Genomic DNA, 24,824 nt, shown 5'->3' with positions numbered 1-24,824 from the left:
GTTGACTCCTGTTATTATTCTTACAGCAATATTGATAAGGATGTGACATTTGATTGAACTATCCTTGTATTCCAACCACAGTCCAATGCTTCGTACTTGAACTCTGCATCAACAGGTTATTGTCCAGTAGATCCTAGTCTAATAGGTGGAGCGTAAATCTAAGCAACCATCCAGTGTAGCCCTGAAGGAGTGCTGCACTGTCAGAGGTACAGTCTTACCATAAGATTTTAAACTGAGGTCTTGTCTTGCCCTCTCAAAAAGGTCTTAAGACAATATTTTGAAAAAGACCACATAAGTTACCCTCCGATGTCCTGAACAACACACTAAAAGATTATCTGGTTCAGAGTCTGTAAGGGTTTGTGGGAGCTTGCTGTGTACAAAATGGCTGCCACATTTCCTGCTTTATAACAGTGGCTGCATTTTAAAAAACAGAGTACTTTGGTACTTGCCAAAGAGAGGGGCAATGGCATAGTGGTATTGTCACTAGACTATTAACCCAGAGACCATGGGGGACTGGTTCAAATCCTGCCACAGCAGATGATGGAACTTGCATTCAATAAGAAATATCTTGGAGTTAGGAATGTAATGGTGACTATATAAAAAAAAAACCATTGGTGGAAAAACCCATCTGGTTTACTAATGTCCTTTAGGGAAGGAAACTGCTATCTTTGCCTGGTCTGGTCTCCATTTGACTCCACACCCATAGCAATGTTAACTACCCTCTGGACAATTCGGGATTGGCAATAAATGCTATCCTATGAATGAACAGAACAGAAACTTCATTGGCTGAGAGAGCTTTGGGTCATCGGGAGACTATAGAAGGCATTTTATAAATACAATTGCTTTATGTGCTGTACTATGACACTCTGGAGGGAAAAGTCAGTAAGGAGGGTCAGCCATAGCATTTATTTCAAATCAGGACTTTTACAGCAAAGACACCGAACAGACATCAATGAGATGGGAGGAGCATGTGTATGACAGATAGCTGTGAAAGGAGATTGTTGTGATCGCAGTAGAGATCAGTAACGTGTTTTCTTTCTGAAGAATCAGAAAATCCATACTAAACTAACGAAACAACAGTTCAAACCAAGATAATTTTATCATACTAAAATCAAAGAACATGAAAGAACACCAAAGTTACGCCCTATTTTAAAGAATCATTATTATAATGACTTTATTAATTCAATTAATATAGCTTGAGATAATGCTACAGCTTTAAGAGGTATATTTTTTTCCTGAAGGTTTTATGAAGAAATGTTGAGATAGAGGTTGTGAGTGGTCTGCTCAAAGCCAATAAAGTAAAAAGCTCAAGAAGCCTTGGGAATTTCTTAAAAGTTGGAACAATAGAAGCAGCCTGAATGGGTGGGGTCAAGCGCCCACAGAAGCAGGATTGTTAGTTTTAGGTTTTTTGCAGTTGCTAGAGTCTTGAAGCTGGATATGGAAGCTCATATTCCTCTCTCAGTTATAGCTAAAAGGTAGGGTTCTCTTCCTGCTGCTTGGTTTACATGTGAGACAAAATGTTTTACTGCATTTGCCTTTGTCAAGAGTGCATATATGGGATGTTACTACACCGGAACAGTCAATTAGTAATAGTTAATATATACCATTTAGTTAAGCATTTCGATAGAGTCACAGTGAGGGCAATCTTTTTCCTTTATTTTTATTTTATCTGTATTTTAACTGTTTTGTGAAAATAAAGTGTGTTTTGCTTAAAGTGAGTAGTTTGACCAATCGAATTCCATCTGAAATGCAATGCCTTACACTTAACTATAAAGTAAGAATAAGTTAGGGCCTATTTTCATAATATATTTTGAGGGGGTTTGGTCTGGTCCATAACAGGTTATAACCTAAATTCCACTTCTTAACTCAGATTTTTTTCTGCACCCATTACACTTACACCCTTACATCTCAGATCAGACAAAATTTGACAAAAATTGGATGATTAAACGCCTGCGATGAGTATTGTTCCAAAGAGAAAACATTTGGGATTTTTTTGGGCCTTCCACTTTCTCTGGCAAAATTCGCCTTTCAAATCTCCCCCAAGCCATCCCATGATTGTAGACATTATTCAATAGAGCTGCTGCTAGCACCTTAAGCGTATTATCCTTGGGTAAGAACTCTCTAGGTTGCAATGTCCTTTACCTCCAGAATCGTGCATCTTAAATTGTCTCCCGTTCTTTAGCTTAGCTTGCTCATTGTTGGCAGCCTAACCCCTTGTTGGTAAAGTCTTCAGAGTTTTAGCTAGCACAAAGAAGTTCAACTTAGAATTAGAATCCCTTCGGCCCAACAAATCCACACCAACCCTCTGAAGAATATCCCACACAAACCCATTCCCCATTACTCTACATTTACCCCAGACTAATTCACCTACCCTATACATCCCTGAACACTACAGGCAATTTAGCAAAGCCAGTTCACCTAACCTGCACATCTTTGGACTGTTGGAGGAAACCCACGCAGACATGGAGAGAATGTGCAAACTCCACACAGATAGTCACCTGAGGATGGAATTGAGCCCGGGTTCCTGGTGCTGTGAGACAGCAGTGCTAACTACTGAGCCACTGATTCATGTTTGAAAGAAATGTTTCCTGCAATCAACTTGTTTACAACTAAAACTAAACCACTTGGTGAGTTTGGAGAAGATTTGTAGCTCAGGTTGCGGTTCTGGATGTAAATTTGCTCAATGAACTGGAACCTTCCAGCTCAGTGAGCAAACTTACATCTAGAACTAAACCACTTGAACACACAACCAACCCCAGTTCACCAACTTGTCTTTTTTAAACCGTTTACCTTCCAACTAACCTGGTCACGTTATCAGTTCAGGTTTTAGCCTGAACAAAGCTGCTCTTTACAACATATCTTCTTCCAGAGAAAAAGGAGATTTTAAAAGGACCAAGAGCCCACCAGAAAATAAACTGTTTCCACAAGAGCTGTCACAAGATCGACAGACAAAGAACAAGTATCTAGCTCAAACAAGTGCAATAAAGTCAAGTAGTAAGCAAGCAAGAAATGGTTATAAAATATATAAAAAAAGAGAAGTAGGATATTGTGAAGAGGGAGTTAAATATGGTGAATGGGAAATTAGACATTGTGAAGAGGGTGGGGGATGAGGCCGAGGGGGTGGGGGACGAGGCTGAGGGGGTGGGGGACGAGGCTGAGGGGGTGGGGGACGAGCTGAGGGGGTGGGGGATCTTGTGAAGAGGGAGTAAGATATGGTGGAGGAATGAAATTTGGAACAGGGAAGTGAGATGTGGTCAAGGGGGAAATCAGATACTGTAAAAAGATAAGGAGAGTAAAAAAGTGGAATCAGAAATGAATAAGAGAAAGGTATTAAAAGAATTGTCACAGAAACAGCAGCACAAAAGAAGAGTTGTTTTAAAAAAAGGCTGAGATAAAGATGCAACATATGAATAAGACAGATTCAAAATAAATAGCTGCCTGGAAATAATAAAAAAGGGAAAGTGACCAGTATTACCAGATCACAGGGCTGCTCTCTCATTAGAGAGACAATACTGGTGGTGATTTAACCTGAGGGTCACCACATCTCAGGTGGAGGAGCAGGTTAAGGAGAGTCCTTTGTGATAACCTCAGACAGTGCAGGAACAGAACCTATCACTGAGCTAATCATCCAGTCCAATCTTAAAGATGTTATGGTGAAATGTGTGGCTTAAAACCCAATTAAACACACACATTAACACGTTCAAATTCAGGACAAACACAGTGGATTCTTTATTGTCATTCGTGCTATTGAGCACTTGTATTAAACTGAACAGAGGGAATCAAAAATTCAAAGAAAGTAGTTTTTTTTCTGCCAGAGGCCAAAGCAAACATTTGTTTTCAATTCTTTTCCCTCATATTTACTCCAAGAGGTAGCTTCACAAGTTTGTCCATTCATTTAGTAGACCCTGTTGGACTCCCTCATTGACCTCCAAGCCCACATCCCTGTAATCTCTGATGGTAAGCATAACACAAAATCAACTCCAATTCACCAAATATAACGTTGGAAGTCTGGAAATTCCCCAGATGGTGAAGACCTTTTTAGATTACGTCATCAAATACCCTGAAGCTTTGAATCATAAACATGACCAAAAAGAATAATCTATTCTGACATTTTAATTCAGACGTGTTTTCAAACAAATCATTTGATAATTTTGATTCCCATCGTGACTCCTCACGTGTAAACTGCACCATTTAAACATCTCCTGAACATCCCCACATCAGATTTTACAAAGACACAGGCCTTCTTCATTGAACTGAATTCTATTGGTCCGAGTTATTATTCATGAAGTGTTCTCTTGCAGATCATGCATCCAATTACAGGGCTGGCAAAAATTAATAATTTGAAAATTGAAGATGGAAACTAAGAGACTAATTAAATTAATTGCATTACGACTACTGATGCTAGTTTTCGTCTTGAACACTCAGAAACCTGGCTTGAATATTTAACATGAATTTCTGAGCATTCTGAATCAGTAGATGTGTAAAATCGGATTACACAAAACTACTTTCGTCCCACTGCTAATATCGTCAAACACCAAGCAACAAAATAAAAGCTGCTCGAAAGTTTCAGTGGCACTTGAGGAGTTGTGGTGAAGGGTCAATGAACCTGAAACATTAATTGTTCCTCCTCAATTTCAGGTTTTCTTTTATTCCCAATGTCTACATTTTGTACTGCGTTCTAAACTTTCAAGAACTGGATTGGATGGGGTGCTAAAATATCATCCATCTCTTTCAGAATCACGCCTGAATCAGATAGATCTTCTCTTTGATGCTTCTAAAAGTCTTAAATAAAATGAATTCATGCAATGCTAATCTAGCCCAAAGGATATACCATAATGTTGCACCTAATTATGCACATTCATCACTAGCTGAAACTAATTACCACAAGGAAGGAAATGGAATTGCCAACCAACTGCAGTAAGGCATACATATTTGCAGCCAGAGTATATAGGAGGCAATTTACATGCACAGCATACGGCATAACACTATCATATGGCATAACCTATGGAGCTGCATGGCAAGCTGCTCAAGATGTACCCAGCAATCTGAACTGCTGCTCAATTCTGCTTGTTGGAAGCACCAGTGCCTCCATGGACATGAGACTGCAATGCAGTTCAGTCACAGACTGTGCATTTTCTGAGAGAAGCTGGGAATGACAGAGGTAAGACCATCCGCACACTGTCAACTGCTGGGCTGAGACAGGGATTGGAAAGGTAGGAGTTTGTTGCTGTATATAACAGAATAGGGCAGCCAAGGCAGGTAGAACATCACCACACGCTGCACCGCTGAGGATTACAAAGAAGCTGCATGTGAAAGCCTTTGCAATTCATAAGGGCAGTGATGTTCTGCGAGGGAGACCTCAGGTGCAGTTTGACTTGGATAACCTGTAGTAGACAAGCAGGAGGCTGGAAGAACACAGCAAGCCAGGCAGCATCGGGAAGTGGAGAAGTCAATGTTTCAGGACTAGAAGAAGGGTTACATCTGAAACATTGATTTCTCTACCTCCTGATGCTGCCTGGCTTGCTGTGTTCTTCCAGCTACCTGTCTCTCTATCTTGGATAACCTGTAAACTCCTCCAACTCCAGATGCCTACTTTGTCGTTTCCTGTGATCCATGGGGATTGCAAGCTGAGAGTTTCACTTTTGGTCAGGGATTGACGAACGTAACAAAACATTTGTCTTGGATTATCCTGGGAACAAAGACCCTGGCCACTGGAACGCCTTGAGCTAGAGTATATCTCCCAGCACCATTTCCTCAGACACAGGGAAGCAACAGTTCAGGGGAATGCCAATGCTTGCACCCATTGTAAACTCTCTTTGGAACCAATCCAAAATCTCTTCGTGTTGCAACTTGCAATTTTTCATCAAATTGGTTTCCTCTTGCAGGCACTGAATATTAAACACAAGTTGTCTGACAAACCTTCCTTGCTGCTCACACAGTAAAAGGTAACCCTCAAACTAACATTTGGGAATGCCAATGCATAATTTTGGTGAGTTCACGATGTTCACTCAGGCTATTCTATCACATCATTGGTTAAATGTCTCCGTCAATCAACCACCATCAGCATTTATTTTCTGAATTTAACTTAATCAAAAATTTCAGAGCATCACACAACAAAATACTAGTCATGATTTGGAGATGCCGGTGTTGGCCTGGGGTGTACACAGTTAGCTGCTAACCCGAGAATGCAACTTCAAAAAGAAGGGTTTTGTGATTTACACATGAAAGAAGTGAAACTATCACTGTATTCTAACAGATGAAAGGCTTAACAGACAATCAATTTTTCAATATATAATTTCAGTTACATCACACTGCAAATGTTTGCTATAAATTCTGTGTTACGATCGAGCCCTCCACAATCACCTGATGAAGGAGCATCGCTCCGAAAGCTAGTGTGCTTCCATTTAAACCTGTTGGACTATAACCTGGTGTTGTGTGATTTTTAACAAAATACTAAGTCACTTCAGTCAACACTGGGGGTGGGTTACTTAATTCTCTGCCAACCAGGTACATTCTAAGGAGCATGTTAAAGGAGCAAAGTGAGGTAGAGAGGTAGGGAGGTGTCTGAATGGCAGCCTCTCAAAGCAAGGTGAATGGGCAACTAAAGCTGGGACAATTAAAATCGGAGATACTCAGAAGGTGAGAATTAGAGGAGCAAAAACAGAAATTGCTAGCAAAGCTCAGCAACTCTGGCAGCATCTGTGAAGAGCCCTTCATCAGGAACACTCCTGAAACATCGATTCTCCTGCTCCTCGGATGCTGTCTGACCTGCTGTGCTTTTCCAGTGCCACACCTTTTGATTCTGACTCTCCAGCATCTGCAGTCCTCATTTCCTTCTGGACTTCAATGAGCTACAGGCCCAACCTACTCACCATCTCTGGACTGCCCCCAATGCCAGTATCCATTCTCATCGCTTGTGGTTGTGAATGACGTCAGTGTTTTTGGAAATGCTTTGAGCTTTCGCAATTCACTCACAGAATGTGAGCATCGCTGATCCCAAACCACTCACTAGCGGGCACAATCAGAGCTGCAGGCAATCCCACAAGGAAGACAGAGGTGGATCCCAAAATCATGTAATTCTGAAACTTTTGGTCGGGGGGGGGTGGGGATTTGGTTGATTTGGAAGACAGGCAGGAGACGTAAATTACCTTGGGATTATCAATTTGCACTTGCCAATTGAAACTATCAATTGTTTTCAGTAGATACAGTTTCTGTCTACCTTATAGGTTGAGGACGTTGACTTCCTTTATTTAAAACAGATCTAAATAAAATGTGCTACTGTAGAAACCCTGTAAAATGATTAACTGAGAAACCTTTGACAATGAATCTCCTACTGAGCAATCTTCCAGTAAGACGAGTTCCAACTGCTTAACAAGAGAAACTTTACACTTTGCAGTAATTAATTTCAGTACAGTTACCAAGAATTTTATTGAAATTATTGTATGTTCTAAATATAAGACACCATAGTCTTACTCTCTCAGAGAGACAGAGAGAGAGAGAGAGAGTGCAAGACAGACAGACAGAAAGAGACAGAGATGGAAGAGTGGTGGTGATTTAATCTGAGGGTTACCATACCTCAGCAGAGGTTGAGAGGGAGAGTGCTTCATGGTAACCTAAGCTGGTGTGAGAATTGAACCCGTGCTGTTGCCATCACTGTGTATCAAATCAGCCGTCCAGGCAACTGAGCTAACTAATCCTCATGTTCTCTGTGAAGGCCCACACAATGGGTGGGAAAGTGGTTGGGTTAAAAAGTACAAAAGTATGTGCAGCTGTTACTGTTTCTATGGTGCTCAGGAACTGGGGCATCCACGTGTCATGCACATATTTAAAAATCAACTTCTGCTGAGAGTTAGGAGCGCGACTGGGGCTGTGTGGGTCACAGTGAGCTGGGGTGGGGGTGGGAGGGTGAAAGTTCCAGAGCATTTCTGCATCTTGCCCCAGTGCCAGCCCTTCAACAAGTCCCTTGGCCTTCTCCAGTCTCAGTTTCCAGCATTCCTTCGCTTGAAAGTGATGGGGAATTTTTGGAGTTCCGTTGATATACTAAAGAATTCTAAGGCATTCATAAGAGAGTTATTAAACAACATTCCAACCACATAAGGAGATATGAGATTACTCCTTGGCCAAGCATTGAGCTAAGTTTAAAGGACTACCTTAAATGAGGAATGCAGTAGGGACACAGAGCAGATTAGGAAGGGAATTAGAGAGATTGGAGAAAATGCAAAAGGCTGGGGAAGCTTACGGATCCCAGAGGGTTGGGAAGCCAGATGAGAGGCCGAGAATAGCAGGGATTCGAAGTCAAGGGTGAGAATTTGAAAACAGTGGTGTTTCCAGACTAGGAGGAGGTCAGCGAGCAGAAGGGTGATGGAAAAATGGACTTTCTTTCAAGTTAGGATGCACCCAGCAGAAATTTGGATGAGCTCAAATTCACACGCAAATGAAAGAGAAAAGCTGCATAATGAAGACTTCAGAGACAGACTGGACAGAGGAATGGCCTACTCCAAATCAGAACGTGCCTTCCGCAAGAGATAATCAACTCTTAAAAAGAAAGCGTCAATGAGCAAAATGGAGAATACGTTCTGCCATTTACAAATTAGATTGAGATCGTGTGTATGCTTCATTTGAGCCATAGAAGCACTTAGTTCACATTTTTTTCCAGTCAGCTGTTAACATCTTAGTACTACCCATCACATGTCTCTGCAGAAAAGTGAACAATGGAAATGATCAAACACTGAGGTGTGTCTGTGTAACGCACCAAGCCCCAATCTGTGTGAATACTCAACTCTGTTGCAACCATTGGTCCATCATCAAGTTTGAGGTCAAATGAGGTCAATTCAATCATAATGTCAATAAAGTTCATAAAAAGGGTCATTCAGAGAGAGGCAGGACTTACCGGGCCTGGTGACACACTGTACAGATCCAGGCTTTCTCCTTCTTGCTGTATGCACCACAGTTCTTGCAGATATTGAACTTGCAGTCGACACAAGGACGCTTGGTGTTAATGAGGAAGGTAAAAGGGCTACAGCAGCGGATGCAGCAGTTCTCATTGAACTTCTCCTGCTTGGAAAGGATTGTGCGTTTATTGCCTTCCTCATTCAGTTTCTGCTTCAGTTCACTGTAAGACAGAAGTCACCGTTTCCAACAGTTAGATAACAACGTTATACAAGTGTCCTCCCAAAGGGTCTCCCTAATATTAACAACTGAGATAGAACACACTGGAAAAGGTTCTGTGGGTCACACAGCATTTGCACAGAAGCGAAGGTAAGATGAATGCTTTAGGTCACTAATCATTCTTGGTACAGGTCATACTGCTCTTACACGCATTTCATTAACGCGCTGTAATGCGAATGACAAACTGGGGACGCTGCTTCTCAAGTGCGAACTTTTAAAACGTGTGTTAGCCATAAAGCGATTACATCACCAACACTTTAAGCGCTTTCTAAAGTGCAGGGTTGCATAAGAATGCAACAATCATGTTATAGAACAACGACTTGTATTCCATGTACTTGGAATAATAGTTGTTAGTTTCTACGAGTGATATGAATGCAACCTTTTGTGTTTTCTAAAAGAAACTCTGGGATGCAATATTTCTGGAAACATATTCTGATCCCATGTCATGATCATTCTGCTTTTCCAGAAGCTTCCCAGTTTTGGGTTGTGCCACGGACTATTCTTTAGCTCACAACCGTATAAACATGTCTCTCTCTTTCACAAATGGATACAGAATAGAATAGGAATAGCAGGAGGCCACTCATCAATCAAACCTATTCTCCGGTTCAATGAGATCATGGTTGACCTGTAACCTAACGTCTAATTCTCGCCAATGCCTCAGATCTGCACTTCACAACAATGTCAGCCTTAAAGTGAACAATTAATCTGCATAAACCGTTGTTGTGGAAGACCGTGTCAATCTTCCACTTTCATATCATTGGCTATCTACATCGATGGTGAACCTCCAAATTTACCATTCCGACATCAAACTCATGTCAGCACTTCAACACAAAAGAATATATTAAAATACACTTTGAAACTGCTGTTTGATAGACAGATTCAAGCATTAGGAAGCTCAATGCATTTAAAATACTAAAACTTGTTACTGTTCCTGACATTAAAAGGATGATCAAGGGGTTAAACCATTTCAAACAGCATTGGGTACTTTTTGTTTTGAAAGTTTGGCCAGTTTAAAACAGGAAGTCTAAGTGTTGTAAATTTATTTGCAAATCAAAAGATCATTCTTACCAGAGGTAGATAAGTTCTTGATTGCCAAGGGGATCAAAGGTGATGGGGAAGAAGTGGGAAAATGGGTTTGAGAAACTTACCTGCCATGATTGAATGGTGGGAGACAAGAAAACTGCAGATGCTGGAATCCAACGTAGACGGGCAGGAGGGCTGGAAGAACACAGCAAACCAGGCAGCACCAGGAGGTGCAGAAGTCAACATTTCGGGTTACACCCAAAACGTCAACTTCCCTACGTCCTAATGCTGCCAAGCTTGCTGCGTTCTTCCAGCCTCCTGCCCGTCTACTCCATGATTGAATGGTGGAACAGGCTCGATGGGCCAAATGGCCTAATTCCTGCTCTTATGGTCTTACGAATATTTCCAGATTGGTGGCAAGATCCCTGTGAGAAGTCACACGACACCAGGTCATAGTCTAACAGGTGAACCTGACAAAGGGGCAGCACTCCGAAAGCTTGTGATTTCACATCAACCTGTCTGACTATAACCCAGGGTCATGCGACTTTTGACTTCGTTCACTCCAGTCCAACACCAGCACCTCCACATCAAACAACCCTGGGAGGTTTTGCCTATTGGCTCTCAACAGTATATCAGCATAAAGCTAGAATATTGCTCAATGTTGAGACTTCTGGTTCTGGTGGGAGACTGGTGTATTGAAAGAGGGCTCTTAGAGTCTTTTAGTATCTCTTTGGGGGACACAGTGTAAGGGTGGAATTATTTGCTTCCCCCGGGTCCTAACTGGGAGAGGAGGCATGAGGGGACTGGTCCATTAGCCCCCTCGAAAGATAAGCTTCCAACTACTGAAAGGAGAGACATTCTCCCGTGTCATTTCCCGGACCCCACTGGGGACTTGATGGGACGATCACTATCACTGAGAATATCTAATTCTACCGGAAAAGTTTGAATAATAAACATAGGAGCATCAGGAGGCCATTCAGCCCGTTAAGCCTGCCCTGCCATTTAATACAATCATGGCTGATCTCATCTTGGACTCAAATCCACTTCCCTGCCCTGTCTCCATTATCCTTTAACCAGTTACTAATTAAATCTCTGTCTCCTCCTCCAGTGTCCCAGCATCCACCGCACTCTAGAGTAGTGTGATTCACCTCCTTTTGAGAGAAGTAATTTTTCCCCACCGGTTTTAAATCTGTCACCCTTTATCCTAAAACTATGACCTTTCATGGTAGATTTTCCCACAAGGGGGAAGCATCTTCTCCATCTCTACTTTGTCAACCTCCTTTAGCATCGTATATACCTCAATTCAATCTCCTCTTATTCTTCTAAACTCCAGAGAATATGGGCCTAAACTGCTCAAATCTCTCTTCAGAAGACAAACCCCTCATCTCTGGGATCAATCGAATGAACCTCATCTGAACAGTCTCTGATACAACTACCTCCCACCTCTGAGGTATCAAAACTGTCTACAATAACTAGAATAAACACAAGATCAATGTGCCATTTATATTCTAATCGTCACCTGTTTTAATGCCAATTGCCCCAAATGATTCATACTTTGTTACTCGCATGCATTTATTAGTTCAGTCACAATTAGATCACCATGGATTTCAGACTAAATCCCATTAATAGCTGAGAGCTTGGAGCAAGGAATTGATTCAAACAGATGAAGATTGTAATCAGATGAGAATGGATTTGGATGTTGCACAATTATTGGTTTGTTGGAAATCTGCCATCTTTAAGAATCATCCATTGTGTTGAGTGAGAAAGCAAGATAAGATTTCACCACATTTCCATCACGCTAAGATTTAACAGAAAGAATTAGGTTTCAGGTGAGACTGAGGACTAGGTTTGAGCTCTTTGTAAATTGAAACAATCAAATTTTATTCTTGAAAACAAGCTTCAAGCAGTGAAATTTATCAGCCAAAGTGTTATTGCAACTGCACCTGAACATCTAGCAATATATTTACATACTGGAACATTATTTGTCCATTTTAGCAAATAGGTTTTCATATATTGAGCACTCCAAAACTCAAATGGACTCACCATATAGACACAGTGGCTACAACAGCAGATCAGAGACTATGAATACTGCATCGAATAACTCACCACCCTGTTCACCAAAACCCTTCCACCATCTACATGGCACAAGTCAGGAGTGTGATGGAAGACTCCCTACTTGCCTGGATGGGTGCAGCTCCAACAACAGTCAAGAAGGTCAACACCATCCACAACAAAGCAGCTCGCTTGATTGGCATTACATCCAAAACATCCACTCCCTCCACCACCGATGCTCAGTCGCAGCAGTGTGTACTATCTACAAGGTGCACTGCAGAAATTCACCAGAGATCCTTCCAAATTCACAACCACTTCCATCTAGGACAAAGGAAGAAGATATAATGATAACACCACCTTATATCTGCAAAATCCCCTCCAAACCACTCACCATCCTGACTTGGAAATATATCACCGCTCCTTCCCCATGACTGGGTCAAAACCCTGGAATTTCCTCTGTAATGACATTGTGGGTCAACCCACAGCAGGTGGACTGCAGCAGTTCAAGAAGGCAAGTCACCCTCCCCCCCTTCTCAAGGGCCAACTATGACAGGCAATAAATGCTGACCCAGCCATCAATGCTCACATCCCATGAGAGATTTAAAGAAATCTTCCTGGCAACTGCACAACATACTACACTAGATTAAAGGCCTGGATTCTGTTCTTTGTCCTAATCAGGTAGTGAAGTAAATCAGGGATCTGAAGTCCTCCTGGTGCTCCATTTTAACAAGGACAGGAGACAACTGCACACTCCCAAATGAACCAGCTCATTTAAGCAGCAATATCCTTCCTCTCACTGAAATAGCCCCAAAGAAATCCCAAGTAAAACTACTCAATCATATCCAGGAGATATACCAAGGCTCAGACAGTGTTTCACACAGTGTCAGAAACCTCACTCTTAAGTTGGCAATCACCCCAAAAGAGGTGGAATATGAGTAAACACACATACATTGGCCCATTCGCGCTCTCCATCCAGCAATTCTTTATCTTTGTTTTCAAATCTCCCCACGACCTCCTGCTTCCCACCCCTGTGATCTCCCAACACTCAGGTCTTTATATGTCCCTCCACCCACTCGCTTGGCCAGTTGATTTTGATCGACCTATTTCTGGTGGTTTTGTCTCGAGCTGTCTGGACCCTAAGCTCTGAAATCTCCTCCTAAAACCTCTCTCCTCTGAAATTCTCTCCTCCTCCAAGACTCTAAATCTCTCTCCTCCTTCAACAAGCTCCTTAAAATCTCTCTCTTTGACTCAATGTTTGGTCACATGCACTCGTATTCTTCTGTTTGTCGTCCAAATTTATTTCAGTTCCCGTAAAGTATGCTGGGATGTTCTGTTATGTTAGAAGTGATGAGGAGAAAGTGAGGACTGCAGGTGCTGAAAGATCAGAGGTGAAAAATGTGGCGCTGGAAAAGCGCAGCAGGTCAGGCAGCATCCGAGGAGCAGGAGAGTCGACATTTCGGGCACATGTCTGATGAAGGGCTTATGCCTGAAATGTCGATTGTCCTGCTCCTCGGATGCTGCCTGACCTGCTGTGTTTTTCTAGCACCATACTTTTCAGCTATGTTAGAAGTAAGTCCATCCTAAAGGAACTCAAAAGGAGAGCCACATTGGTCTCAAAACATTAACTCTATTCACGTCTCTACAGATGCAGCCAGAGTTGCTGAGTTTCTCTAGCGTATTCCACTTTGAAATCAGCCAGGTGGTTTCCAGTGGCCCGTGAGTGAGTGCCCATCCGGTCAGTCAAGCACACCACTGGCATTTAAACCCAAACCCTCTGCCCCCTTTGCTGTGGTAACTCAGGCCAGTGAAAGTTCCCAGAGTATGACCTTCCACAGGCCAAACAGGAAACATTGGCAGTTTGAAAATGAAAATAAATTGTTTCTCGCACTCAGTTTGGAGGCCAGAGGGCTTTTTTTGGAAGCTTGTTGCGAATGGAATTAATGGCCGTGAGGTGGGCCTGGATCAGGACCCCTTGCGATGTCAGCAAGGACGCGGCATTGGAGCTGGGGAGTCCCTGTTCACCAGCTGGACCTGACCCCCCAGGACAGATTGTGACCCAGAGACTGGGTCCCCTTACAGAAACCCAGAGCTATGCCTGACCAGAAAGATTGTAAAGTTGAACACGACTTCTTTTTTTTCTGCCTTTTATAACTTCCTGTCAATTGAACAGAAGATGAAGCTCTATTTAAGTAATTTCTTCACATTCACTTTATAATCCAAAATCGGACTGCGGTGACAAAACACTTTTCACTGTATTTTCCCAAATACATATGACAATAAAAACATTCATTCAAATTAACTCACAGCTTTGCCGCACCGATGGTAATAATACTGACTTATTCAGCTCAGTTACACTTTTGAAGGGCAGAGTTCAGGCTAACACACCTGGCATTGCTCGATGTTCAAACCTGCTGGCATCCTGGCACTGGAAGTTCTTTTCCAGGCCTGTACCTGCTGCAGGTGGTAACCAGAGTTGCTTTTATTTTACCCCTTGCAGTGTTAGAGGCTGGCACCTGTGATCCCTGTTCCTGGGAAGAGCTGCCAGTCAGAAACCCAAAGTGAAAACCAGGAACGCCCGTCATAAAGTTAATCTCCTGACTGTTCGCACCCACCACAAACGATGCAGGAATACACAAAAGACTGAAAGAAGCGAGTTATGATGGTTAGACTTGGTCGTCAGCAGCCGACCTGCCTAATGCAATCCAAACAGGAAGGAGTTTTGACTTTAAAAGTGGGTCTCAGTGAGGATCATCCAACCCAGGCCCAAATACCCAAGTCTTCTAGCGTCGCAACCTTCAGGAATTTGATTCACTCCCTGTGATGTCGAGTAACCATTGCAGGTTTTGGACACTGCAAAGGCTCAGAGTCCAGGCACCATGCCGGCAAAAATAATACATGGACTGGAAAACCGTCCACACCCCTGCCTAAGCTGTTCTAGTACAACACTGGCATCTACTCGACAATGTGGCAAATCGCCCAGGTATATCCTGTCCACAAAAAGCAGGACAAATCCAAGCCTGCCAATTACTGCCCCAACAGCCTCCTCCTAACTATCTGCAAAGTGATGGAAGAGGTGATTGACAGTGCAGTCAAACATCGCTTGCCTCCCAATAACTTAGAGAGTCACAGAGCTGTACAGCACAGAAACACAATCTTTGGTCCAACTTGTCCATGCCGATCAGATATACTAAACTAATCTAGTCTCATTTGCCTGTATTTGGTCCATATCCCTCTAAATCCTTCCTATTCATGTGCCCATCCAGATGCTTTACAAGTGTTGTAATTGTACCAGCCTCCACCACTTCCTCTGGCAGCTCATTCCATACATGCACCACCCTTTGTGTGAAAACGATGCCCCTTAGGTCCCTTTTATATCTTTCCCCTCTCACCCTAAACCCATCTCCTTGAGTTTTGGACTCCCCCATCGCAGGGAAAATACTTTGTCTGTTTATCCTATCCATGCCCCTCATGATTTTATAAACCTCTATAAGGACACCCCTCAGCCGCCAACGTTCCAGGGAAAACAGCCCCAGCCTATTCAGCCTCTCCCTATAGCTCAAACCCTCCAACCCTGGCAACATCCTTGTAAATTATTTCTGAACCCTGGCAAGTTTCACAACATCCTTCTGATAGAAGGGAGAACAGAATTGCACACAATATTCCAAAACTGGCCTAACCAATGTCCTGTACAGCTGAAACATGACCTCCCAACTCCTATACTCAATGCTCTGACCAATAAAGGAAAGTATACCAAATGCCTTCATCACTATCCTATCTACCTGCAACTCTACTTTCAAGGAACTATGCAGACTTAATCCTGTTTTGGACTCCAGCGTCTGGCCTCAGTCCAGCCTTGGGTTAAATGTGAACAAAGGAACTAAATTCCAGATGCAGGGTGAGATGAACTGCCTTTAAATGTCAAGGCAGAATTCAATTGAGTGTGCCATCAATGATTCCAGTTTTGTTTGGAGCCTATGGGAATCAAGAGGAAAACTCCCATTGGTTGGAATCATATCAGGAACACAGGAAGATGGTTGCTGTTGTTGAAGGTCAGTCATTCCAGCTCCAGGACATCTCTGCAGGAGTTCCTCAGAGCAGAGTCCTCGGCCCAATCATCTTCAGCTGCTTCATCGATGACCTTCCCTCCATCAAAAGGTGAGAAATGGGGATGTCCATCAATGGTTGCACAATGTTTAGTACCATTCGTGATTCCACAGATACTGAAGCAATCCATGTCTAAAATTAACAAGACCTGGACACCATGCAATCTTGAGCTGACAAGTCACGAATTCCATTCATACCCCCAAGTGCCAGGCAATGACCATCTCTAACAAGAGTGAATCCAATCATCTTCTTTTGACATTCAATGGCATCACCATCACCCAATCACCCACTGTCAACATTCTTGGTTGTCATTGGTCAGAAACTGAACTGGATTAGCCATATAAACTCTATGGCTACACAACCAGGAGAGAGACTGGGAATTCTGTGGTGAGTAACTCACCTCCTGACTCCTTCAAACCTCTCCACAATCTACAAATGTGATGGCATAGTCTCCACCTGCTTGCATGAATATCACTCCAACAACACTCAAGAAGTTCACCATTACCAGAGAGAAAGCAGCATGCATGTCACCTGACATCCTAGTCAAAACCTCTAATATTCATTCCCTCCACCACTGATAGACTGTGCACACTGCTAGCATAGTGTATGCAATGCAATGCAGAAATCTGCCAAGCGCCTTACAACAGCATCTTGCAAACTTGCAGCCTCTACCACCCAGTAGGGCAAGGGCAACAGATGCGTGGGAGCACCACCATCCTAGCCACATGCTATCCTGACCTGCAGCCATCATGTGCCACTGGATCAGAAGCCAGAATTCCTCCCTATCACAGCCCCTTAACTCTAGCTGGACCTATACCCCAGAGAATGCAGCAGCTTCAAGAAGGCACCCACCACCACCTTCTCAAGGGATGTGCCATAAATGGTGGCCCTGAAAACGACATGCCCAGCCTGAAGAATAAGACGACATATGTGACCCAGGAACAAACAGCAGACCTCAGTGCCTGGAAGTTACTATCACAAAATCGCTATGAACTAGGCGTCTGTATTTATCATGCTGAAAAATTATTGAGCGAAATTAGATTTATTTCACAGGAATCAATTTTTGAAAATAATAAAAAAATTAAACTCTTTTTGAGACGTACAATAATTTTAAGAATCACATCAATAAATCATAGACTTCTCATTTCAAAGAAGTCAGACAAATCATTTAAAAAGCAATATACATTGTAACTAAAATTGGATAGGTCAAGCTAAAACATACAGACATTATCATATTTATTAAACCAGTTAAATCTTTAGCAAGATTTATTGATCTTAATGTAACAAAAATTATGTGAAATAAAGGGGAAAAAATCCAACCAACTCCTAGAAGACGGAACAGAGAGTTGAGTTATTCTGAAAGCCTAAAGGGACCATTAGAAAGGAAGCATTTCAAAATGGACATGCAGAAATATTTACATGACCTGGAAATGAGGACACAAACACAGAGCTGGCTCGGCCAATGGGAAGATTAAGTCAGTAAACCCTGCGGTCCACCAGTGGTATAAAGCCTCATGGTAAGCAGCATGGATACACGTTAGCTGTTTATGTAAGTTAATGCTCATCAGGTATAGAGACATAGAGAATATACAGAGCAATCAAAAAAGCATACAGTAAGATATTTTGTTGAAAACAGCTTTCATCCATTGTTAGTAGATTTCCAATGATGTTTCTCTGAGGAAGTGGATCAGTAAAGTAAGGAAAGGATCATAGGAATAACAGTTCACATGAGAATTCAAAATGAAGCCAGACACCAAAGGTGGTGCATATTTTGTATTTTTGGTTTGGTTCAAAACAAAGCAGTGCTGAAACTAGTTTCTGTGTGTGCAGTAACTTTATTTACAAATCTTTGTATAGTGTTTTAAAATGTCTACATGATGTTTCAGCTCTTAGGTAAATAAGAAGCTACTGAAACCAAATCTTGGAGTCAACATCCAGGCTTGACCATTCAAACACTGGGATCATGGATCAGTTAGCAGGTTCACATAATCAAACACAGAGCACGTGAGCAATTGAACGCGACAGCTTTAGGAAAGTGAGCACTGGTGACTGGATAGAGCAGGACACATTGAAGCACTGATGATTTGGAGATGCCGGTGTTGGACTAGGGTGGACAAAGTTAAAAATCACACAACACCAGGTTATAGTCCAACAGGTTTAATTGGAAGCACACTAGCTTTCGGAGCGACGCTCCTTCATCTGGTGTGAAGCACATCTGCTGCAGATGTAATTCCTTAATATCCAACAAGTGACGCGTCAAAGGTTGGGCCTCGGGCATTACTGGATGGAGGGTTGACAATGAGAATAGATATGGTCTTGGGGAATAAGGGCAATGAGGCCACACTCATTTGAGTTCTGCTTTTAAGGCAGATCATCTCACCTTGCATCTGGAATTTAGCTCTTTTGCCCTTGTTTAACCCAAGGCTGTACTGAGGTCAGACGCTGGGGTCCTGCTCCTGGTCACTGATAACACAATTGGACACAGTCCCCATGGTAAGGATAAGAGCAGAGAGGTTGTGTCATGAGTTGGGTTTGAAGCTGGTAAAAATGGTACCAGCGTCATTTCCGCAGAACACGTTAGAGCTGTATTGTATTTTGCAAGTCCTTGAACGTAACTCATTACATTTCTATTTCTCACTGGGTCAGACGGAGGTCAGGTATGTTCACTGTACTCTGTTTTGTTCATAGCTACTTTCAAAACAATCCCCTGCTCTATAACGGTGCAACAAAGCTTTCCGTTTTTCAAGCCTTTCCACCACCTTCAGGAACTGAGTTTACAAACACAAGCATTAAATAACTACGGTTATTGGTGATCATCTAACAAAACACCTCATGTATTAGTTACCATCACCCTGCTGGCTACAAGACTAGTAGTGCCCATTAGACTGTAAAGGGAAGCAATAAGAGCCTGCACGTTAGGAGTTGTAATGCCTGAGGAGACAATGATACACAGAGAGAGGTGACCTTGCTGAGCACACACCCAGTTTAACTTGAAATCTCGGGAGCTGCACTCTCCCAGCCAATGTTACTTCACAGAGAAACCGGGTGTGGAGGGTTTGGAAAGTGGGATGCTCGGAGGCACAGATTTCTGGGGGAGTAATGCAAATCTGGTGATCGTTAAATTCGATCATTTAATGTACATTTGTCTTTTGCCGGGCAAGGCTTCCCCTTTGGGGGCAAGTAGGGAAATTTCACCCAAACTGTGGTCAAAATTGTTCTGATTGGATTAAACGTGGAATTTTGAGTCTTCCCTCTGGTGCTCTTGGTAGCTTTGGCGTTTAATTGGAAGTTTTTTTTACCGGATTGTAATGTAAATCCTTTTCATAATGTTATAATTACCTCCTTTCTAACTCACTCTCTGACTCTCCAAGTAATACCACTGTTTTCCTTTTAATCCTCTTTTGTGAAACAATTTTTTTTTAACTCTAAGATTTGTACCTGGGTACTTGTACCTAAGATGGCGCCATTACAAGGCAGCCAATGTAAAAACTTTTCACCGTGCTCCTGAATTTGTGTACTGCAGTACAAGTGGCAATAAAGGATATTCTATTCTATTTGAAAAGGGAGGTAGTGGGTCAGGGGTCCTGACATCGTCCCACCTCTATCCCCATTAAATTTGCTATGACATGGGTGGGGTGGGGGAGAATAACTTCAACATGCTACAGATGTCGGCTCATAATGGAATACGGTTTATTTTCAGAGTTTCTCGTTCCAGCTGCCATATTACTTTGCCCTTACTTCACTTTTTGCTGTAGCTCACTCCTTGATGTCCGAGAGGTTTCAAATCTTTTAACTTTCTTTGATTTTAGCGAGTGTTGAGAAGATTTGTCGCTCAGGTTGAGGTTCTGGATGTAAGTTTACTCACTGAGCTGGAAGGTTCATTTTCAGACATTTCGTCACCATACTAGGTAACATCATCAGTGAGCCTCCAGTGAAGCTGGTGTTATGGCCCGCCTTCTATTTATGTGCTTAACTTTATGATTTCATTTCCTGTTGTGACATCATTTCTTGTTCTTTTCTCAGAGGGAGAAATCTCTTCGGTATTCCTCTGACTCACCTCAGAGAAATAAAGAGATGATACAAGATTTATTGACAGTGCTCTTCAATTACAAGATGTCTCCACACCGGTTCAAAGTTCAGGTCCTTTCCCAGAATCTATTGTTCACTTTAACTCTCACAGAGGCCACACACAGCCTCGCTTAATCAAGCACATTCAACACAGATAAACCAGACTGACATAGTCAAACACAGATCAATTAAACCACTGAACACTGCAACCACAGCTGTTATATCAGATAATTCCAAGTTGTAAGGTTTCTAATCAGGCCAGTCTAATAATGGGACATTACCTCATAGCAAAAGCATAGAGAGCAGTGTGCTACATCATTCATAAAGTTCATCAGTGTTCAGTGATACCAGCATGTGAGCGCTCAGCAATTTATTTCACTCAGTTATGCTGAAAGGCTGCAACATGTCTTTTGCTATTTCTAGGGAGAAGAGTCTTCAAATATCTGACAGAAATAATTTCACAAAGAGGTGGTCTCACATCAGTAATGTCAAGTGCTGTCTATAAAGGCAGGTGTCGCAAAGCTTGAGCCAAAAATTAAGTGTTTCAAAGGAATATAATCTTACTTTTAAAGATTTAAAGTAATGATCTTAATAAATGCAAAAGGAAATTGTAGGAGCCATAAACCTTAAATAGCCAGGGTTCTTTTGCTTTTCCCGTTGACTATTTTTACCTTTAAGGAGTGTACATTTTTATTTGAAAAATAAGTACTAATTCTTCAATTATTAGCCAATGTTAATGGTAGGCACTGCCCTGTGTTTTATTTTTGATTGTGGACAAAAATGGGAAAAAGACTCTTAAAAATAATTTCTTCCAAATTCTTCACTTTTAAAGAAAAAGTTACTGGAACTCATTGTGAGCTGTGTTTACTCTGCTGCTTCCCTTGCAGTGGGGGAAGGAGAGAAGGACAGCACATCATCAGAGTGTACGTACAGATGGAGATTCAGCCAGCAAAGCAATGCTGATTGGTTGATGCAAACATGATCAGTTATGGATGTCAAAAGTCATTAGGCCTGGTGACAGCTCTCCAATTGGCTGCTCAGGAGCCAGAGTGTTTACAATACAGAGGGATAAATAGAATAAAGAAAGAGAGGAAGAAATAAGAGTAATGCAACAATAACAGGTTGAAATAATGACACTATCAATTATTTTAATGATGTATTTTCCAATCCTACTCCAGAGCCTTGAGGACAAATGTCTATGCTGATGTTTAGATTAGATTACTTACAGTGTGAAAACAGGCCCTTCGGCCCAACAAGTCCACACCGACCCGCTGAAGTGCAACCCACCCATTCCCCCACATTTGCCCCTTTACCTAACACTATGGGCAATTTAGCATGGCCAATTCACCTGACCCACACATCTTTGGACTGTGGGAGAAAACCGGAGCTCCCAGCAGAAACCCACACAGGCACAGGGAGAATGTGCAAACTCCACACAGTCAGTCGCCTGAGTCGGGAATTGAACCCGGGTCTCTGGCACTGTGAGGCAGCAGTGCTAACCACTGTGCCACCGTGCCACCCACAAAGCAGTACTGAGGCAGTGCTCCAAGGCCAGATGTGTATTGTTTTTCGGATGCAATGTTAAAACAAGGTCATAGCTGCCATCACAGATGGATCCTAAAAAACTGCCATCACTATTTCAGAAGGGATTTTCTTTGGTATCCTGAATAATGGTCCATCAATATCACTAAAAAAAAATGTAGTTTGGCCATTGTCATGTGGCTGTGGAGCTTAGTGTATACACATTGAATGAAAAATGTGTTGCTGGAAAAGCGCAGCAGGTCAGGCGGCATCCAAAGAGCAGGATAATCTACGTTTCGGGCATAAGCCCTTCTTCAGGAATCAATTCTCCTGCTCCTTGGATGCTGCCTGACCTGCTGCACTTTTCCAGCAACACATTCTTCAGCTCTGATCTCCAGCATCTGCAATCCTCACTTTCTCCTATACACATTGGCTGTTACATCCTACTGCATCATCATCATCATCATCACTTTTGCTAAGTTACCATATTGGTTGTAAAGTGCTTTGGGAGGAGTGTTTGAACAGTGTGACAGAATCAAGCCAGATGTGGCAATGGCACCATTGACCTCCATGCCCTCCCAATTACCATGCAACCTCCTATGGGGTTGACAGTGGAACTCAGAGGCACTTACAGCTCCAGAGAGTATCTTCAGGGATTATAGCTAGTGGACCTCCATTTCCAACAGTGTAGCACTCCCTCAGTACTGCAATGGATTACCAGCTGCACTGCAGGAATGCAGCTTAAATCTGCAACGTACAGAAATGAGACAAGGAGGACAACTACCTCAACCAAGCTGACGTTGGTCTCATTGCTCCTCAAAAACCTCCACATGGGATGATGTGAAATTACTCGATGCCATTCTGAACTGTCAGAAGTAGCTTCAGTCCTGAAGAAGGGCTTATGCCCGAAACGTCGATTCTCCTGCTCCTCGATGCTGCCTGACCTGCTGTGTTTTTCCAGGACCACATTTTTCAACTCTGGTCTCCAGCATCTGCAGTCCTCACTTTCTCCTAGAAGCAGCTTCAGTGTCTGACATTTATCACGATAAAGAAACCATGTAAATATTTGCAGGATTATCATTCATCAAGACTGTGTGGTGCCCCCAACAGCAGCAGTGAATGATGCAAACACTGAATGGCACAGCAGCTACAAAGGAACAAGAATGTCTAAACAAACTCAATTCAGAATTATACAACATTAAACCTGTAATTAAAATATTTACAGAGCCAGATTCTGGAGAAATACCTCCAACTTAATTAAATGAATCGAAATGTTTAGTCTCTACCAAACTGTTTTAGGTTCCTCTCATCATTCCACACGATACAGTACTCCCAAACATCTACAATCGGGCCCTGTCAAGTCAAACGTATATTAATTAAGTAAAGATCTACCTGCTCACTCCCCAAATACTGCTGTCTCTGACCCGATTAGTTGGACATCAAGGCACCTTTGTTGGACTGGGGTGGACACAGTCAGAAGTCATGACACCAGATTATAGTCCGACAGGTGAGTCTGTCAAAGGAGCAGCACTCCGAAAGCTTGTGATTTCAAATAAACCTGTTGGACTGTCATGTGACCCATTAATTGGGAATGAATATAGAATTCCAGAGGACATTAGGAATGATTGGTTAAAGTGACTATAACAATAGGACAAAGCCTACTGTATTTTCACAGCTAGATGCAACAATACCTAAATCATGCTGAGTGACTATACTCACTATAGAGCCACGGCACAGCAGAGAGTACATTTGGCCCGTCAAGCCTGTTCTATGATGTGACATCACACTTCAATTGAGGAAAACCTATAGAAGTCAGTTTTATCATGTCAGAGTCTAGTGAAGAATTACATTAATTTCTAGCTGCCATTCTGCTGTTGGAGCATGTAATGTGCTTTGGTTTAGAAGTGGTGGTTAAAAATACAGATAACCTACTGAGTGCATTAACTCAATTGCATTCTCTTTATTGTGGCTACAGGCTAATGAATTCCTCTTTTAATTCTGTTTATGATTTGTTCCTGGGGTGTGCTGGCTAGCCCAGCATTTAGTGCCCAGAGGGCAGTTAAAAGACAGTGTTCATGGGTCTGGACTCACAGTTAGGCCAGATTTAACTCCAAGCTTTTCCTCACCCCATTGAATTCAAAATTCACCAGCTGCCGTGGTGGGAGTTGAACTCATGTCCACAAAGCACTAACCTGGGAGTATCAGGATTACTCATCCAGTGACATTACCATTGTGCCACTGCCACCCATTTGATTTGATTTGATTTGTTGTCACATGTACCTAAGTACAGTGAAAAGCTTTGTTTGCGAGGCACATCATAGTAAGCAAGGACGTACAGATTATATTGCGAAAACAAACTTGAACTGAGGTCACACTACATACGGTGTGCGCTCAGTGAGATCAGCATTAACAAAATCAGCATTATTCGAGGCTAGAGAGAGATCTAATAATGGCAAGCTGCTCCTGAACTGGTTGGTGCACGTGTTCAGGCTTCTGCATCTTCTGCCTGGAGGAGCAGGTTGTAGGAGAGCAGGTAGGGAGGGGTCTTTGATGATGTCTTTCTGCCATGGATGGAAGGTTGGCTTCTGTGATGGTCTGGGCTGTGCACTCAACCTTCTGGAGTTTCATATGATCCTGGACAGAGCAATTGCCGTACCAGGCTGTTAGGCACCTGGATAGTATGCTTTCTATGATGCATCTGTAAAAGTTGGTGAGGGTCCTTGAGGACAGCCAAATTTCCTAAGTCACCCGAGGGAAAAGAGAGGTTGCTGTGCACTCTTCATCATCGCATCTACATGGCAAGTCCAGGACAGGTTGTCAGTTATCGTCACTCCTACGAACTTGATGCTGTCAATCTTCTCAACCTCCACAGTGTTAGTGTGGATGGG

At 42.5% G+C, this 24,824-nt stretch overlaps 1 protein-coding gene across 1 annotated transcript in view; it reads right to left on the bottom strand.

The window, feature by feature from the left end:
• Positions 1-24,824, bottom strand: part of LOC132832192 (rab effector MyRIP-like) — a 378,098-nt gene that overhangs the window by 252,889 nt on the left and 100,385 nt on the right. The window contains exon 3 of the mRNA XM_060849963.1: positions 8,891-9,112. Coding sequence (XP_060705946.1) covers positions 8,891-9,112 — 222 coding nt within the window. The remainder of the gene's footprint in view (positions 1-8,890; positions 9,113-24,824) is intronic.

Source organism: Hemiscyllium ocellatum, chromosome 34 (assembly GCF_020745735.1).
Source record: "Hemiscyllium ocellatum isolate sHemOce1 chromosome 34, sHemOce1.pat.X.cur, whole genome shotgun sequence".
Taxonomy (NCBI): domain Eukaryota; kingdom Metazoa; phylum Chordata; class Chondrichthyes; order Orectolobiformes; family Hemiscylliidae; genus Hemiscyllium; species Hemiscyllium ocellatum.
The sequence above is the reverse complement of the archived record's forward strand: the minus strand, read 5'-3'. Positions and strand labels throughout refer to the sequence as shown.